Source organism: Trichoplusia ni, chromosome 3 (assembly GCF_003590095.1).
Source record: "Trichoplusia ni isolate ovarian cell line Hi5 chromosome 3, tn1, whole genome shotgun sequence".
Classification (NCBI taxonomy): domain Eukaryota; kingdom Metazoa; phylum Arthropoda; class Insecta; order Lepidoptera; family Noctuidae; genus Trichoplusia; species Trichoplusia ni.
In genome coordinates, this window is record NC_039480.1 from 4261055 (window position 1) to 4281756 (window position 20702).

Here is a 20702-nt window from a genome sequence, read left to right on the forward strand (position 1 = left end):
AATGGCATAACACTCTTTGGTTTATTTACGAGTTTTTATAGGGATCCCGAAGCTTAAAAATCACCAGCTCGATTTGCGAGTAAGCGTAAAAACGGTATTAAAGAAGTATTAATTACAGATCTAGATGCGCTGTTCTAAAATGTCATTGCTATGGAGAAAAATCTCCGTAGTTTAGCTAACGCTCCTGTTAGACACAACAAGGAATTTAATCCTTATTTCGCGGGCAGTTTCACAAGTCTACAAGGCACATGAACAAAGACCCTACGCGAAGATCAAACCCACGTCACGGCTACTATGGGTCACTAGGCTATCCGTGCATTAAAAGAGGGTATAATTTATGCAGTCAAAACCGATACCAAAGTAAGCGAAACCAAGAGAAAATCAAATTAATAAAACATAAGGATTTCAAAAAGTATAGAAGCACCTTAACAGTCTTATATTGTAATGTGATGAAAATAGTTAATAAGCCTGAAGAATATTTATTTTGAGCCGAATATTTTTTTTCGGTATTAACATAATCTGACAATTGTATTGCCTTCGACTTAAGTATTGCTAATTGTTACTATGTGTAACCATCTTCAGTATAGTCGGCAAAAGAATTATTATTAATCCTCGACGCAATTTTTTTTTTATATATCGTTGAATTTGTCTATGGCACCATATTTCATTATTTTCAATAAACAATATTTCAGTCAGATTTCAAAGCCGTATAGTCCGTTGCACTAAAAATCATAACTATTATTGAGCTTGTGTCCTTTCTCAGGCTCTAGACTATCTATGTATGTACCAAATTTCACTAAAATCAGTTTAGTGATATAATATTAGTATAGATAATCTGCTGTTAAGTTGCTAACTCCAGTTTTCTTCTCAGCCAAATCACTTACAAAGCAGCAAAGGATTTCATTTAAATCAATAATGATCAGCACAAATCAATACCTTATTATCGTAAGGGAAAACTAAACGAATCGTCATGGAAGTTTGGAAAGGCAGCGACCTTGTGTGTGTTATGTAAAACTATAGTTTACGCTCCAGTTGCCACCGCAGAGAGACGGCAAAAACTTGACGATTGACTGGCTAAAAAACAGGCAAGTGCGAACCGGAATTACATCTAAACGATGTTGAATACATCGATGTTGAGGTTACAAAAAAAAACGGCTCCCGCATTAAGGAATTTAATCCTAGTGTCGCAGAAATTTCACAAACATTCAAGTCACATGTACAAAGACACCCAGACTCAGGACAAGCATTCGTGGATCACACAAATGCTTGTCCTACGCGGGGATCGAAGATGCGGTGGGTTTAGCGATCTGGGTGGTTTTAAGTCTGTAACTTGAAAGTTTGTGTATCATTATGCGACACAAGGATTTTTTTGTGGGAATCCTATATAAAAATAATGTTCAGTGTCAATGTGTCAGTCGAGCGTAGTTTCAATTTGTGCCACAGCACGAATTGGCGCTAGTATTAAGTTCCAAAGATCAAAACAATATTAAACTTACATAAATGAAAAATTAAACATGTCAAAACCAACCAAACATTTTGAGGATATTATTCAAAGTAATAAACCGTTTTGTAAGCACACATAATGAACCCCACAACGACCACAGTTTCTTATGTAGCAATCCATTTTAAATAGGAAATAACTTCGTTTTTTTTACAATGGTTTATACTACAATATAACATGGACTAATCACATAATTATAGAATGTACATATAATTCAAAGGCACATAAAAAAGACTTATTGTACTAGTTGGCATTCATTAAAACATTATTATTGAAATTGATTGAATAAATTATATTAATAATACGTTATAAGTATATTAGTCGTCTTGCAAACGATTGCACGGATAGCCGAGTGGTTGAGGTCACCACGCCAAACCTACTGTGAGCGACTATTAGTTCGATCCTTTAGGACAAGCGTTTGTGTGATTCACAAACGCTTGTCCTGAGTCTGGGTGTCTTTGTATATGTGACTTGAATGTTTGTGAAAACCCCGCGTCAAATTAGCCTCATAATTTGACGGCCCAGGGGTATCACTAGATGGCGTTGTGGGAAAATTGTGAAACAGTATTATGACCAAAATTTACCGTACCTTCCGAAAAACTGAAGGGAAATCTTTGATAAATCGCCATGCGATGCTATCACTTACTAAATTTGAGAACAAAGGCCCTAATGACGATATTTTTTGTTGACAGGTGTAAACTGGAGATCAAGACATAATTTACAACAATCAGGCACAACCACGACTGAGAAGACTGTAGGAGAAGCTCTATCAAAACTACTTTTAAAATACCAGGTAATTAACTTTTTCTTTAATTTCCCCTGTCCCTTTGTCTGTAATCAAATCTTGAAAGTTAAAGATCGAATTCCCGGTTTCCGATTGAGATGACATTTTGCATGTGTATCACGTGATAATGGGATATTATGATGGATATTCAGCTCTTAGAGTTTAAAATTGTCTTGAGGAGCTCGTGGCTAAGCTATAACCGCATAAGTGATTTGATCACAGGTTAAGCTATGCTTGACGCGGTTGGTCCGTAGATGGGTGACCATCTTTGTCATAACGAGTTCCTCCGTGTTTCGGAAGGCACGTTAAATTGTGGGTCCCGGTTGTTATTCCTACATCTTTGACAGTCGTTACAGGTAGTCAGAAGCTTGAAAAAGTCTGACAGCCAGTCTAACCAAGGGGTATCGTGTTGCCCAGGTAACTGGGTTGAGGAGGTCAGATAGGCAGTCGCTCCTTGTAAAACACTGGTACTTAGCTGAAACCGGTTGGACTGGTAGCCGACCCCAACATAGTTGGGAAAAGGCTAGGCCAATGATGAGAGTTTAAAATTGTCGTATCTTCCTTCGTATTCCTATTTCTACTTTTAACCGGTTGCCCTAAGTGTCAGAGGAGTGCGTCATCGATACAATAACACTTTTTTTTTCATGTCATCTGCCCTACCGGGATTTCACCGTCATTATTTTCAACTCCTTCTATTGTCATCTCTCCTATCTTTTTCTCAACTAAGTTGTGGTCGGCTTCCAGTCTAACAAAATTCAACTAAGTACCAGTGTTTTAGAAGGAGCAATTGCCTATCTGACCTCCTCAACCCAGTTACCTGGGCAACACGATACCCCTTAAGAGACCCCGTATGAGAAGTAATGAATGATAAATGTAAACTTATCGTTCCCCAGGGTGTAGCAACAGACGTTTCGAATGATGGTACGATGCGAGCGTTGGCCACAGCAGCTAAACTGGTTCCGTACGACAGTGCTCTCTTCATCATCACGGATAAGGGAGCTGGCGATCCTCAGAGGCTGCCTCTCGCGCTCAGGGCCTTGGTCGAAAAGAGGCTGAAGGTATGATTGTATATAATTATTTTTCTTAACGTATAGTTGCAGAACCTGATTTCATATAAAATTTACCTTTAAGACCTGATGTATTGCTTACCAACTAATACCTATGTTCTGTACCTACGTTGCTTATTAACTATTACCTATATTCACAAATAAAGATGAATGATTGATAGTTTATGACGCCCGGAGATATTTTTAAAACTGGGATTGAATTAATGTTTCAAAAGAACATTATTATAAGGAGAGCTTTTGCGAAATATGTTGGACTCGACTTCCAGTGTAAGACGCAGCTTAATACCAGCATTTTACAGAGAGAGTTCCTATCTAACTTCCTTCAATCCTAGTAAGAGGGGTTGTTTAAATTTTTAGTTTTTGACTAACGGTTACGACTATCAAAGATGGAATGAAATTAAATTAAATCATTTATTCTGCAAATAGGATATTTCATCACTTTTACATGTCTTTTATGAGAACGCTGGAGCGGACATTTCCTATCTGACTACCCTGAGAAGAAATGTCGAAACAAACTCAGGGGTCGTAGGCTCTTTTAAAGTCCAGACAGTTTTAAAATGAGAGTAAAGTGTATAAACTAATGCAGAGTATTTCAATGGAATGGATATTAATATACCTGCATAAGATGTAAAAATGATAGCCACGACCTGCAATTCACCCATCTTGAAACTGACCGCGCTAAGTATTAAGCAACTTTAAGATCGATCGAGCTTACAAAACCACGAGCTTCTCGGTACCATGGCAACTAATTATACCATCTGTTTATAGGTATACACAATATGGACGGACCCTGAACATCTAACGAAAGAATCCGAGCAGTCCTTGCAAGAGTTGAGAAACATATCCAAGCATACTGAGGGGGACGTCATGCCATATCCTCTTCAGGTCATGGTATGTATCATAGACAAGAGATTAAAAGAAAAAGAAACAGAAATTTTAAGCTAACCTTGGGATCAAAGTACGTGTCGAGACAAATCAATTGGTATGGTGCAGTGGTTAGTGATGATGACTGCTATACGGAGGTCTTGGGTTCGATTCCCACCCAGGCTAAATGTTTTTGTGATGAGACTGGGTGTAATTGATATTATGTATGTATTTACATGTCTAGAACTCATAATACAAGCTTTGCTTAGTTTGAGACTAGATGGCGTTGTGTGAAACTTGCGGAATATAAAAATACTGAACCGATGTCGATGTGATTTATTAAGATCCTATGGCCTTCTTGCAGCTATCCATATCATCATAACATTGCATTATCTCATGACGATCTCATCTCAATCGGAAACCGGAAATTCGATAATAACTTGCAAGATTTCATTACACACAGAGGGACAGATGAAACCAAAAAATCTTTTCAAATCCAAGTGTTGATAATGGTCGGTTTTGTATTCCAGGACGTTGACGGTTCGAGTAACTTCGCAGCAGAAACTGAGTTGGAGCAGTGGAACCCATTGGACCCTAAGCAGGGTCGACGGGGAAGACTCAATTCTGAATTGGGAATGGAGAAATTTGATGTGAGTGATACCATTTGTTATTTCTTAGAATATGGTATAAAACTGCTCTACTCTTCTTATCGTATGGTTGATGTACAACCTGGTGTCAATAGTTTAAACAGTCCTTACGACCTTTGAAAAATTCACAACGACGACGATTTCCTTACCAATTTATTTACGTACGTTAGTAAAATCGAAGGTCTTTGCAGTAGAACAGTAACAATTGACGAAATAAAAATGGATTTTGTTTAGACTACGTATTTGAATCCACGACATTTAACTTGACAGTGCAACGGTCAACAGGGCTATTAACGCCCATTGAAATGGGACGAAACTGCACAGAGAAGATATGGGATAAATAGTTTATAATGAGTTTCAAAGAACACGCCTAGCATTAAACCAACTCCGACGTTTTAAAATAACTTCGAAGAGATATCGAAGCAAAATCGATCATAATATAGATGTTTGTCTGTTTCAGTTGTTACTAGTGCGTCGAGGCGGCGGTCAAGCTATATCTTTAGGAGTACCAGTCGAAAACGGAGTGACAGCATTGAGGATCTTCATTGAGGGGGCTGTGGAGCACGCCGTCTTGTACCCACCTAATGACGGTGAGTCATCTTTTAACTAGCTTATATATCATATTATCTTTATTAAATTAGCAGTTGGTATGATCAGACTGGGCACGGCAACCAGAAGAGGGTCTATCACCACGTCTTAAGGTAATGTTGGTGGAAACGTGACAGCGCAATACACGGCGTAGAGAGGCATCTTTCTTCCACACCCACAATTATATTATTTTAAGACGTGTTGGTAGGTCTCCTGGTTGCTTTAAGCCTTTGCCAATACCAAAAGCTACAAAACTATGTTTGCTTCTTTATGAAAGAGAGAAGGCGCAGTAAACTATTTATTCTTATCATAGCAAGCGATCTGATTGTGGTAATCAATACGAATTTCTTTAAACTACAGATGGTGTCCAATCTTGTCAGGTTGATCTCGGCAACCTGTGTCTCTAAAACTGATCAGGGCAACCAACGATATCATTCGCTAATACCAAAACAAGTTCACCTTTAAAGAACCTTAACATAAATATAATACACATCCTCAAATAAAATCAAGTAGCTAAAATAAAATACTCTGATTTAGACAACCTTCGATGTAACGAGCAACCTATTACACACAATACAAATGGTACTGAAAATTACAATACTTTGTAACAACTGTTATTATCTCATTTTGTTCCGGCAGTGCGTCAGCTTTCTGACAGATTATTGTAACGATTATAATTATTCGAAGCTGACTTTGATTTCTGGAAATATTTTGCTGTTTGTAATACATTGCTGGCAATGATATATCAGTTTAGATACCAGATCAGTGTGGCTACGCAATGTATAGTAAAGTGAGATATATTTTGGACATCGTCGAACGATTATTTAATGAGGGATGATGAGCTGAACAATTACTATTTGTTATATGTCAGGACAGCTGAAATTATGACTAATACGCGTATATAACATTGCCGCATTCTTAATCGCTTCCCTGAATGATGAATTGACTGCACCGCGTGTCACGGGTTCGATCCCCGCATAGAATGAGGGTTTGTTTTGATCAGGAATGCTTGTTTTGAGTCTGAATGTTGGTGAAATCCCCGGAAGGGATTAAATTTCTTACATCAAGAGTCGTAAATAATCATGAAGGTAGATATAACTATGAAAATACACCTCTTGCATACAACTAAGATGTTAAAATGACTATTCTATTTTCCACAGCTCCTCAAATAGACCTGTACAACGCGACATCGGTAGCTGGCTTTTCTCCCAAATCGAGGACCGAGGGATTCTCACCGAGGGACGTCTACCTGATGTTTCCCGGCACCTCGTTTGATTTGGACATGTAAGTACATGTTTATAGCAACTATCGTGAGACTGACTCATTATTAAATACAACGGTTACTCACGCGTATTAATCGGGAGTGCCCGACTAGTTTCGGACCCAACCGGAGTCCTTAATCATGAGCTGACGCGGCGGGCGAGCGAGTCGTAAACTCCCGATAACTAGGCGTGAGTAAACCGTTGCACCATTTAATAATGTAAGTATATTTATTTCGTATATAGTAGACTGCATTTAGACGAGTGGTTGAGGTAACCACGCCAAGCCCACTGTGCGCGACGTGTAGCGGTTTCGATCCCCGCGTAGGACAAGCGTTTGTGTGATCCACGAATGCTTGTGAGTCTGGGCGACTTTGTGCATGTGACTTGGATGTTTTTGAAACTCCCCGCGACACACGGACTGAATTCTTTGATATGAAGAGTCATTAAAAAAAGTCCGCCTCACAAACGTTAAATACTATTAAATTCCTTAGTGCGGGAGTCGTTTTTCAAAAACAAAGAAAACATCAAATTAACTAATTCACTAGTTTTTAATTCATTAATATTACAAATTACATACATACCTATTAGAATCTTAAACCCGAAATAAATATATGATAATTCCGATGTCAACATATAATTTATATGAGAAACAACATGTTTTTATAAATATTTATAATTAAATAATAATTTGTTCGCAAGTTGACGTTTATTACTATCATACAAATGGGTTTTAATTAAGTGTTTATAAACATTTCAATGTTAAGTTATAAAATGTATTGCAAAAAGTGTTTTGATTGCGAGGATAGCCGAGTGGTTGAGGTCACCACGCCAAACCCACTGAGCGATCCCCGCGTAGTACAAATGTGTGATCCACGAATATTTGTCCTGAGTCTGGGTGTCTTTGTGCATGTGACTTGAATGTTTGTGAAACTTCCCGTGACATAAGGTTGAAATTCTTTAAGCAAGAGTGGTTTTTAAAAGCCGCCTCGTGGAACTTATTAAAATATTATTTGTGTACCTTTTAATTCACGGGGTAACCTCATGTGAAGAGACCGGGTCCTATTTAAAGGCGTGAACGGGGACACAGGACCAACATGTAGAGGCCCTGTTGAGAACTTCAATCTAAAGAATATGATGGGGTATCTACCTGAGACCGTCCACCCTATTTCTATAAAACAATAGACATGGATAACCCAAGGTAGCTACAAAAATATTTTATTGGAGATAAAACTAATTTGGGCTATGGGTATTATTATGTTAAATTTTATCGTTCCTTCTATTTACTATGAAAAACTAAGGCACCTGCCTTTCAAAACACACATTCTTCTTTTCAAAGAACGACTCCCTCAGTAAGCAATTTAATCCTTGTGTCGCGGAGGGTTTCACAAACGTAGAAATCACATGCACTATGACAGCCAGACTCAGAACAAGCATTCGTGGATCACACAAATGCTTGTCATACGTGGGGATCGAAACCGCGACACGACGCGCACAGTAGGCTTGGCGTGGCGACCTCAACTACTCGGCAATTCGTGCAGTCGAATACTTTTTATTATTATTAGAATAATATTTTTCAATTCTACTCTCATTCCAGGCTCTCAGTGTTACCAGCTAGTCCTAACCGGCCGGAAGTACAAGCAGCCTTCGTAGGGATGTGGCACCTGAGCGTGCGATGCGATACATGCGACTATCGGTTGTGCGTGTCTGCGCGTGCGCACATACACTTCAACGTCCAAACTGATACGCCGGGTAAGTGACTTCATTTTAAGAATAGTATTTATTGTTGTCAGTAAGACAAACGAGTTTGGGGAATATAATGGGTTATGAGAAATATAAATGTTGTTCGATTCTCAGACCTAGCCAATATGCATGCAAAATTTCATGAGAATCGATTGAGCCGTTTCGGAGGAGTTCAATTTCGTACACCGTGACACGAGAATTATATATTACATTTGATATTTTTTTGTTTATTTGAGGTACAATCGTTAAATAATCAAGAACCCTTTAGTATTAATAATATCGTCACAAACTGTTTGTGAAACGGTTTTAGTTGGAATACTTGGAATATCACATCGAAGGTTAAAATCCACGCACCAATGTCTTTTCGAATCACTTGCTTAATAAGCAATTATCAACAGTTAAAAACTCCATATTCTTCATCTTCATATTATTCCCACATCAGTCCATAGCATTACTTCGTAAAAATCTTTATCAAGTGGTACATATACTATAGCTAGAAGACCCAGCAAACGTTGTTTTGCCGAGATTTTTTTCTAGTTGTATGTATTTTTAATGCCACATTATAAAAAAAATAAAAACAAACAATTCCGTCCAAAAAATAAAATATTTTAGGGGTATGAAAAATAGATGTTGTTCTATTCTCAGACCTACCCAATATGTGTAAAAAATTTCTTAAGAATCGGTCCAACCGTTTCGGAGGAGTACGGTAACTAACATCGTGACACGGGAATTTTATATATTAGAAGAAAGATATTGTTTTAGCGACAATAATATATGACTAACTTCAAATAAAAAAATAAGTAGAAAAACTTGATAATTTTTTTACAGAACCAAATTGAACAGGCTCTTTCAGGTTAACTTAAAAGGGATCAACAAAATCGGTTCATTCAGTTAAAATTCTAGAATAGCAATCATAAAAAAAACCTTTTGAAGTCGGTTGAAAATACCCAATATCAAAAACATTACACAAATCTTTGTCGTATGTTTAAAACCCGTATGTATTAAATCTCATCATTAACTTTTTGTATCACAAAAAAGGCTACACTTCACTTTTCTTTTGTGTATACAAAAAAGTCTCTCATCCATTGAGAAATACTGTTATGAATAGAAAAACTAGGGATAATTATGATCAGGGTTCTGTAGATTGAAATGTAATAAAGATGGTGATCAAAAAATGTATTTAGGTGAATTAGGGACAAAAATGTTTTTTCAAAATCATAATCATCAAAATCATTTTTTTTTTATTTCAAATAGGCCGTTTCTCAGGCACTTTTAAAACGTTACAATACTGACTCTAGTTGCACGTTTCCAAAGTGTCATTCTTATGAAGAAGAACCGGCAAGAAACTCCATAAATTTTAATGATGCAACATTTTACTCAGGCGTATTTATCGGGATCGTTCAACTAGTTTCTGACCCAACCGGAGTCAACCTTAGTCATGAGATGACGCGACGGCGATTTTAAATTAAGCTTTCTCGATACTATGACGTAACATAACTGCAAAAGGACCAATTACAGACCGCTTTTTTAAGCACGCTCAAAAAAAACAAATGTCATTCATACAAACAAGCAAGCATCTTTCCAATTCATCATTATAGACAAAAAAAAAAAAAAGCCCAAAAAGAGAAGCCTAAGCCGTCGTACACCTATACTCTCAATTCTGCGGGTCAACTTTACTGCAGCGCTTGCGACCGAGTGTTTAGATCCAAACTCGGTCTAGCCAGTCACATCAGGGCTCACGCTAGGAGGTGAATTGCCAATGGTCGCCGTTATCGAAAACGATAAGGAGGACTATATATATATATATATATATATAGACAAAAAAATAAAAGAACACATTAATGGATAATAGTGGAAGAATCAGGATGACGTCAATTTTTTTTTAATATTTAGCTAATAAATTGACTAAATTAGTGAATGAAACTTACGCGTGACGGCACTGTTACGTATTTACGAAATCGCTACGTCACAATCACCCTCTCCTAAACTTTAAAGCAGGTTTTCTTTGTCAATTTTTGTTCTTGGTAAAAATACGTGTCTTATATTTATTAAGTATCTATTTTAAGTAACTAAGGGACTACATAGCTTTTTATTTTTAATACCCAGTCTTCATCCTTCGAGCAAGTTACGACTGATTGCCGTTGAATATTAATATAGCACTCTTGATATAACCCTTAAATTGCTAACAGGCATGGCCCTAAATAAATTGTTGCAAATAGAGAAATTGGGACCCAGGACCTTTGTCGGATGGGGCCACATTTTGTGCAGTAGATGTGGTCCTAGTGCCAGGTGGAGAGGCCGACGCTCTCTACGTGTCGGCCTCCGAGACGAAGGAAGCTGTCGGCATCTATTAGCCGATAGCGTATATGATGCCGACACCAATAGAATGGCACCAATAGAATATTCGAGTGGCAAATTGCCGCGCACCTAATAAATACGGGGACGCTGTACGGCGGTTCAGGTTTAGTCAGTAAGAGTCTGACACTACCCACTTTCTCCCCCGAGGGTGTCCATGAGGGTTCCCCCGCCTTACCAAAAAAAAAGGACCTTTGTCGCATTACGACGACTGACGAGAAAGAGAATTGACTGCACAGATAGCTGAGTGGTTTAGGGAACCACGCCAAAGCGACTGCACGTGACGTGTCGCGGGTTTGACACGTAGGACAAGCATTTGTGTGATCAACGAATGCTCTTCTTGAGTCTGGGTCCGTCACCGTGATAACCGTCGCGTTATCAGGATTTAATTCTTTAATACGGGAGTCGTTGAAAAGAAGATTTTTTACTTCAAAACGTCTTGTGCTTACAAGAAGATTGTCCTTAATGAATCACATTTCTTTCTTGCCACAAGTTCTTGAACTATTAATAAATATTTACGTGACATAATTCGATCATAACAAATCAAAGAACACAGATTTTTATACTATCAAAGGCGCTATAGTAAAATAAACCTTAATGCTTAGAGACAAAGCTTAAATTTCGCAAGCAGAATAGAACGAATGGAATAGGAATTAATGTTGAAAATGAACCCTATGTGCGATAGTTATAAAACTTAAATCAGTTTGGAAAAACATTTCTATGATATACATTTTTTTGTCAGATCCCTTCTTAACCACCTGTCTGTTATTTTTTTTAATTTATTTGGGTTCGAACATTATAGGTACACAACAAGAAATATTTATTGACAGGTAGCTACAGGCCCCGGTTTCGGTCATGTGTACGGCGATTGACGCGGCAAAGAATAGCTATGGCATTACTCAAAGATGGTATTATTTCCTTTTTTATAAAAATCATTCCTATTACAAATTTCATCGAAATTTAACAAGCGTTTTAGCCGCAAAAGCATAGTAAACGTACAACCATACCAACATATTTCAAATATTAGTACGATAGTCACCAAGACCTTTTCAATCCATAAAAATACCCGGTATTTAAGTACGGTAGCGGTATCCTAAAAACAGGAAAATAAATAAAATAATAATATCTAAGTCAGTTATAATCTCTCAAATAAATTATCAAACATAAATAATATCAGTATGATGAAAAAACATTAACGTATTGTAACATCATAAACTAAAACTGCAATAAAAACAAACCTTAAGACATAAAAAACATGCAAACAAACAAAACATGCACAATACAAGGGCTTACACAGAAAGTCAATTAAACAAAACAAAATGTAAAAGAAAAAAAAAATTGACGTTCTGAATAAACCCTTACCCATGCTTTTAAAAAAAAGTTTAACCTCTGAATGTCACGATGACAGCTCCGTCCAAGATGGCGTCGCTCCATAAGTAAGCCAAGGACACTCTTGCATACAGCCAGGTAAAGACAAAAATGTCGAATACAGCCCAACATAGTCGAGCCAGTTATTTCGTGTCATTTATTACGTAAACTATAAATATTAAGATTTGATATGTGGTTTCTGAATGAACGGCGTTTATTTCGCGCCTAGAGAAATATTTTGCAAACATCGAATTAGGCAATTAGGACTAATTTTACTATCAGAAAATGATTTCTTAATGAAAGGTTTTATATCAAAACGATGTTCTTTAAAACTTTGTATAAAGAGGTGTCAACTAATAGCTTTGGACTGTGACAGCGTAAACGGACGTATTAGCGAGTTTTAACCGACCGGTCGTTCAAAAATCAACTTTGAATGACAAAAATAAATCTACAAGTCTCACTATAGACCCGAACAAACTTACTAGTACTACAATCGGTGAACGATATTCCTAATATTAGCGCAAAGATTTTAGTATCACTAAATCGAAGACGAGAATATAAAATCGAAATCCTCAACCAAACACTAAAACGAATGGCATAGAATGATATCTCGCACGCACACCGTCAGTTTTATAGATACCAAAGAATATATGAAACAGAGGTGACAATCTATACTAATTATTATATAATAAAGCTGAAGAGTTTGTTTGTTTGTTTGTTTGAACGCGCTAAGCTACGGAATTACTGGTTCAAATTGAAAAAATATTATTGTGTTCAATAGATCATTCATCGAGGAAGGTTTTAGGCTATAAACCATCACGCTGCGACTAATAAGAGCGAAGATACAATGGAAAATGTGGCAAAAACGGGGGAAAATATTCAACTTCAAGGGTTTCCGTTCAAAAATTCCTAACTTATATCTTCTAACCACGCGGGCGAAGTCGCGGGCAACAGCTAGTTCAATTATATTGTGATTGCACGGATAGCCGAGAGGTTGAGGTCACCGCGCCTAACTCACTGAGCGCGACGTGTCGCGGGATTGATCGCCCATTATTTATTTATTTTGAAAGTATGTTGAATTTATACATGTCTTTTTTGATGAGGATGCGAGAAAAAGTGAATAATGTAATGGAAGAGTACCTCAGATATTATAGTTTTTTTTTTGTATTTGTATATGGAGTACTCGACAACTGTGCCTGAATTCCGCTATTTTAACGGCCGATGATTGAATTAAATTTGACACTTTTCGTCTTCTAAACATTTTGCCGACACATTAATTGTAAATTCATTGTATTGACAGTGAGTGTTCGAGAGTGGAATTTTCGATTTTGATTTTTTACTAAATATCTGAATATTTTTTTGGCAAAACGCTGAAGAGAATACGTAGTGTCAATTTAATCCAATTTCAAATCATTGGCCATTATAAATATCGGAATTCAGGGCCTCTATATGTATAAGCTCGAGTAGGTATTCTGCCTATCATGACCTCTCTACCTCACTACTCTTTGACGCCGTGACGTTGCGTTTTCAACTTCCTCTATTATTTTTAATAAACAGAACGGGTCACGTGACTGTGACTCAACACAAATAAGTTACTTTGAAATATTGGTTTTAGGAGGCTTCGGCAAGCTTAACAATGATATAGCAGATCATTAGTCAAATTAAACCGGTTAAGTCAGAGTTGGTGTCGGGATATTGCGGGGTCCGTATAAATAGGTACGGTTGAAAAACAAATGTGTAAATGAAATTGGTTACCCATCAAATTTATGACCGTACTAAGAATTGCTTGACTTCGATTTTTATTTTTTCCACGTTTGTATACACCCACTTTTCTTGTTTGTTTGTCGTTCCAGTTTAGCTTTGCAATTTATTTTTTAAGCATTTACCGATGAGCTAGCAAAACGTGGGATCTAGATTTTTTTAAACTATTAATTTATTATAATATGTCATCTGTGAACATTCAAGTATCTAGCTTTTCTGATTCAATAGATAAAGGCTGGTGACAGACGCACATATAGAATGCGGACCGCGGCACCTTAGTAATAAAGTTCAGTTTTTACCACTTGCGCACGGAACCCTAATAAAATTTAAAAATAACGCACTTTGTAAGATTGTCCGGTTGGTCTAGTGGTTAATGGCCTTGACTGCTATACTGGAGGTCATGGGTTCGACACCAACTAGGACTTAAGTATGAGTTAATATGACCAGTGGCATCATTAGTGTAATTTATCTTTAATATGCATGTATTTAGAGATATATAAGTATTAAGTATGTTTATCAGTTGTCTAGTACTCATAATACAGGGTTTGCTTAGTTTGACACTAGATGGCGTTGACTAAAAAAAGTTTATTTAATTCCTTAGTTAAAGTACCATTTTTTTAAACGACTCCCGCAATAAATAATTTAATCCTTGTATCGCGGTGGGTTTCACCAACACACAAGTCACATGCACAAAGACACCCAGACTCAGGACAAGCATTCGTGGATCACACAAATGTTTGTCTTACGGGATCGAACCCACGACACGTCGCGCAATGCAGGTATTTGCGTTGTTACCTCAAGAAGGATAGAATAACTAAATATCTAAACAGGAAGATAAATAAATTCTATACTCTTGTTTATTAACCTTTGACCTATGAATAATCTATACTAATATATAAAGCTGACGAGTTTGTTTGTTTGAACGCGCTAATCTCAGGAACTACTGATTCAAATTGAAAATATATATGTTTGTGTTGAATAGACCATTCATCGAGGAAGGTTTTAGGCTATATACCATCACGCTGCGACTAATAGGAGCGAAGATACAATGGAAAATGTGGAAAAGCAGGGAAAATTATTCATCTTCGAGGGGTTCCGCTCAAAAATTTCTAACTTATTATTATTATTATTATTGGACAGCATTCACACAACGCCATCTTGTCTCAAATTAAGCAGAGCTTGTATCATGAGTACTAGACAACTGATAAACATACTTATATACTTCTTAATACATACATAATATAGATAAATTACACCCAGACACAGAACAAATGATCGTGCTCATCACACAAACATTTGTCCTGGGTGGGAATCGAACCAACGACCTCCGGTATAGCAGTCAGGGTCACTAACCACTAAACCAACAGGCCACTTATATCTTCTAACCACGCGGACGAAGTCGCGGGCAACAGCTAGTGCTTTCTGATAAAACTGTTTGGGGTGAGTCCAACATAGCAAAACGGAATAGAATATTTACATAACAAAGACTTTAATCATCGTATTCTTCAAAATAAATAAAGCTGCTAAGATGGACACTCAAAATATTAACAGATTATGTATTTCTGTTGCCGTAATAACAATAGATGACTGAATTCCAAAAGAAGCTTGCTTTACAGTCGTAAATTTGATGGACTAAGATTTTCCTTAAAAAAGAGAGGTTTTATAAGCTTGACGTGACTGTCAGTCTGTCTGTAGTATCGTAGCTCCCGAACAGATTAGGCAATTTAACATAATTGATTAACTTAACTTATTGTATTGCAGTTGAATTGTGTGCGACTGTTCTTAGATAATATGTTCGATAAAAATCGGTGAAGCCATTTCAAAATTGTGGGAGCTTTTAAAAAATATATCACTTTAATATTGTTAATTGTAATATTGACCACTATTTCCAAAATAAAACTTATGGACTTCCCCCTGTAATTTTAACTACGTACCATATTATATAAAACATCTGCCTATCTGACCTCCACAGCCCAAACTAGGTAACACAGTATCCCATAGAAAGATAGTGTATAATATAAACGCCAAAAATTAATATATGAGATTCAATACTAAATTGCCTGTACATTTGAACCAAGGCAGTTAATTGTTTCCCCTGGGACACACCGGACTTAAAGTGTTTCGGTGGTTTTCGTTGGTTTCATTGTAGATCCTGGCTTAAAGGAGTTGCAATGGCGGGCATGTGTGGCGGGCTAGTCCCACATATGTTTGAACGCGGCAACCTCAGACACGACTAAACCATTTCGAATGCGCTTTTCACTTAAATACATTAAAAAAGTTTTTAATTCATCATCGGCCTAGCCTTTTCCCAACTATGTTGGGGTCGGCTTCCAGTCTAACCGGATTCAGCTAAGTACCAGTGTTTTACAAGGAGCGACTGCCAATCTGACCTCCTCAACCCAGTTACCTGGGCAACACGATACCCCTTGGTTAGACTGGTTGTCAGACTTTTCAAGCTTCTGACTACCTGTAACGACTGTCAAATATGTAGGAAACAAGGAAAAGTTTTTAATTAAATTGTGATATAAAAATCTATACACAAATTAATAAAGTCCGTAAACACACCACGCTATATTATAACAACTACTGATTTCACAAAACTATACGAACTATTTAAATACACTCACTATACTTAATAATATTGTTTTAAAAATACAATATGGCCGTGTTGGCGCGTCAATAATTTCTATTAAACTAAATCACAATACATGTTTTTATCAATAGCTGATATAAAATAAACATACACAACTGATTAGCTATTATTATCTCGTTATAATTAATAGGGTCAACACAGATAGTGTATATTTTAACCGACTTTAAAATAGGAGGAGTTCTATTTTAGTATTTCCTATGTGTATGTTATTTTTCTCAATAAGTTGACGTTTCCTAATTTCGTGTTATATTTTTTGTCAAGCATGTGTCAGTCCCGCGACTTTGAGAGATCCTTACGAATTTCTAAAGAAAAATCCATTCAAATTTTATCAAATTCGGTTCAGTCATTTTTATAGCTGTGAATTGTAGTGTCATCGGGATTGACGCTACCCTGAAAATTTCAGCCTGCTAGCTTATCGGGCAGTGCCTCAAAATTGAGTTGCAAAAATCCAACCGGAACGACAAACAAACGAGAAAAGTTAGTGTATAAAAACGTGGGAAAGCTCAACTTTTAGACTAAAGTTCTAGAATCCTAATACCAAGGTTAACACGGGTACTACCGCGGTCCACAACTACCCATTACATGACTAATTATTTTAGCACTTTTACACACCTCAAACTAACCGGTTTTTTTAGCTCAATGCCGGCTTTGCAAAATACAATTAACTTTGTGTTTGAAAATTACTGAACGTCCCAAACTTGAAATGCGAAATCTCTTTAAGAAAAGTTATACAGCTTCATATATAAAGCCATTATCCTTACTATAATATTATAAATGTGAAAGTAACTCTTGTCTGTCTGTTACGCTTTCACGTCTAAACCACTGAACTGATTTTAATGAAATTTGGTACAGAGATAGTGTTGACCTTACAGAAAGAACATAAGATAGTTTTTATCCCGGACTTCTGAAGAGTTCTCTTTGAAACGCGATATAACCGACCGCGACGCAGGCGAAGCCGCGGGCGAAAAGATCTGTCATAAAATTATGTCGAGTGCATTGGCATTTTCAATTTTAGATTTTAAGATGATCTGAGAGATTTTGCACCAGAAATAATATTAACGATATTTGAGATAAAAAGGGGTTTTAGGGATGGTGATAATATCTTCTGCTCTTATACAGATGAGACTATGCCCTTATCTCGCGCATGTCTCTATGACGGCAAGAATCGAATAGGAAGTGACGTCATCAGCCAAAGGTTATCAACAGTCTCCGATGAATGGATAACTAGTAGGATATTCACAAGGGTATTTAGTATTTACGCTAAATATGGATGAAATTAAACATAATGATTAAAAGATTTTAAAAATCTAAAAACTGCACGGTTTAAAATGACACTCCATTCAAATGATATCAAAATTGGTCCGGCTGTTTTTATAGTTGTAAATTGCATTGTCATCGGGTTTGAAGCTACCCATAATATTTCAGCCTGCTAGCTTATCGGGAAGTGCTTCAAAATTGAGTTGCAAAAATCCAACCGGAACGACAAACAAAGAAACAAGAAAAGTGAGTGTATAAAAAAACGTGGGAAATAGTCCAATGGAAGAATTAAAACGTCTGATAGGATAAAGGCTTACGAATTTTGGGGTATACGCGCCAGTCGCTTTACTAAGCTAGGTGACTGGCCAGGAATTTTAATTTGTCCACAGTATCGAGACACGTTTTAAGGAGGTCGTGTGCGATCTCTGGTGGGTTAATCCCTACTAACGTTATAAATGCGAAAGTATCTCTGTCTATCTTTCTATCCGTCCCCGCTTTGACGACAAAAGTACTGAACCAAATGTAATAAAATTGATGCACAGATAGTCTAGAGCCTGATAAAAGACATAGGTTCCTTTTTAAATGGAAAAAATAGTTGTAAGGGATAATGAGGGGGGGGGGGCGGTAATTAATGATATAAAAGTTTGTTTTGGAATGGACTACGTTTTATAATTTGGCTTAAATATTGATCCTTTAAAATAATGAAATGCAACAGCTACTTTTACATTAAGCCGTATAAGTAAGACTTAATTCGAGTCCGAGAGATGGCGCCAAACCATTACTATACTACATAGCAAAGATAAGATTGGATAAAGTCTAGAACTGACGCAGACAATACGGTATAGACTTTGGAACTCGACAAACATCATTTGTCTGCTGACGTCATAAATGTATCGAAAACAGGGAAAATGGGAAATTTTCTTCTTGTTTATCATATGGTTGGTGTACAACCTGGTGTCAGAGTTGAAACCGCCCGTAGACCTGACGTGACGCAACACACCCTTGAACCATTCTAAGACGTATCTTCCTCACGATGTTTTCCTTCGCAGTTTTTAGCGTGTGCCATTTATAAACCTAACTAACTTTCGCGTTTATAATATTAGTAATATTATAAACGCGAAAGTTATATGTATAGATGTTAATGGTTGTCTCTTTCACGTAAAAAGCACTGAACGGATTTAGACGAAACTTGGTACATAGTTTATAATCAGAATTAACACATAGGATTACTTTCATCCCGATTTCATGTTTCCGTGGGATCATTTTCGACGTCTAGAGGGCGGGCCCGCGAGCAACAATTATTATTCACATTAATTGGTAAATACATCGGTGCGTGGATTCGAACTAAACCTTTGACTCATAATGCCACCTACTTTTGTATGAGTATATATGTAGGTGATGACTGACTATAACATAATGATTATTTATTTTCAGATACTCTCAAATTCCGAGTGACTGGGCCTGTAGCTAGCGTCAGGGAATCACAATTGGTGGACGAATATGGAACTGAACTCGCGAAGCTACCTTTCAGGTAAGCATTCAATAAATTAATACAGCCTTATTTTTATGGTTGATAACACCAAGTATGCAGTTTAGATAAGTAAATAAAATATAGGCCGAAATTAAGAAGACTCTTTTTGAAGCGGATTGTAAACAAAAAGCAACACAAACGATATACCTTTTTAAAACGTAAAAAGAATGAATAATTAAACTTTTTATAACCATCGGAACTTTCACATTCTCTTAATGATGTAACTATGAATGGGTAGATCAACAATCTATTCAATGAGTTTTTCTAATCAAATAAGCAATGTAGAGAAAGGTTTGTTACATTGGCGTTTGTAAAATTTTGACTGCACGGATAGCCAAGTGGTAGATCATCTTGCTAGGATCAGTTTGCGCGACGTTTTAAGGGTTCGATCCCAAAGTAGGAAAAGCATTTGTGTAATCCACGAATGCTTGAACCGTTATAGATAGCCAATTTTATTTATCACAGATGATGTAGTAGTTGCAAAAAATAAACATCAAGGTTAAGCAGCATTAGTAAGGTCACAAATTAGATGAGTGACCATTTTTGTTTTTCGTTATTCTATTTTTGCCCTTAACCGTCGCGGTTCGTTTCCTATTGCGACTGGCATTTAAACGGTTTTCATCCAATTCAAATTTTCAGAGTTTTATAGCAGACCTCGTTACAATTAAGGCTACTTATTTCTAGAATCTAGACCAACACGCCAGTTTAAAGAGTTAATTATTTACAGCTATCAACCAATGGCTGGTGAAGGTCAGAATGAGGAGATAGACCCCATTGTAGAGCTGGTGGCTGATGTGGCGCTGCCACCAGTTAAAGGATCCAAGGTCTACGCGAAGATTGTTGGGAGAGATCTAAGAGGTAAGGAAACAAATGGTATTTTTATTTAAACACTAATAGGTATACTACCTTACTAATATTATAGATGCGAATGTTAGTTTGTTTGTTAAGCCTCCACGCGAAAAATACTAAATCGATCGTCATGAAATTTGGCAAACATGTCCTTGGAGAAATAAAGTTACATAGAGTTCGCTTTAATCAACTTAAGAAATACAGGATCATGCGTTACAGCTATATCTCACGCGGGAGGAACCGCATGTTACCGCTAGTATTATAATAAAGAATTAAGGAAAAAAAGGACTTAAACTCTATAAACTAACTCCCTACAGAAGTACTAACTACTAGCCCTCCCTGAAGAGCTCGTGGCTAAGCTACAATTGATACGGTATGTCCCTGGATTGGTGACCATCTAAGTCATTATAAGTGCCCGGCTATTATTGGTACTACTTTGAAAGCCGTTACAGGTAGTAGAAGCTAGAACGTCTGA

At 36.9% G+C, this 20702-nt stretch overlaps 2 protein-coding genes across 10 annotated transcripts in view; one reads left to right on the forward strand and one right to left on the reverse strand.

The window, feature by feature from the left end:
* LOC113508942 overlaps positions 1–20702 on the reverse strand; it is a 100788-nt gene that overhangs the window by 66672 nt on the left and 13414 nt on the right. The gene's annotated exons all lie outside the window — the stretch shown is intronic.
* The window catches only part of LOC113508944, a 56276-nt gene that overhangs the window by 29585 nt on the left and 5989 nt on the right, over positions 1–20702 (forward strand). The window contains exons 5-13 of the mRNA XM_026892155.1: positions 2194–2294; positions 3179–3343; positions 4121–4243; positions 4747–4866; positions 5324–5453; positions 6612–6735; positions 8308–8462; positions 19282–19378; positions 20106–20236. Of these exons, the coding sequence (XP_026747956.1) occupies positions 2194–2294; positions 3179–3343; positions 4121–4243; positions 4747–4866; positions 5324–5453; positions 6612–6735; positions 8308–8462; positions 19282–19378; positions 20106–20236 (1146 nt within the window). The remainder of the gene's footprint in view (positions 1–2193; positions 2295–3178; positions 3344–4120; positions 4244–4746; positions 4867–5323; positions 5454–6611; positions 6736–8307; positions 8463–19281; positions 19379–20105; positions 20237–20702) is intronic.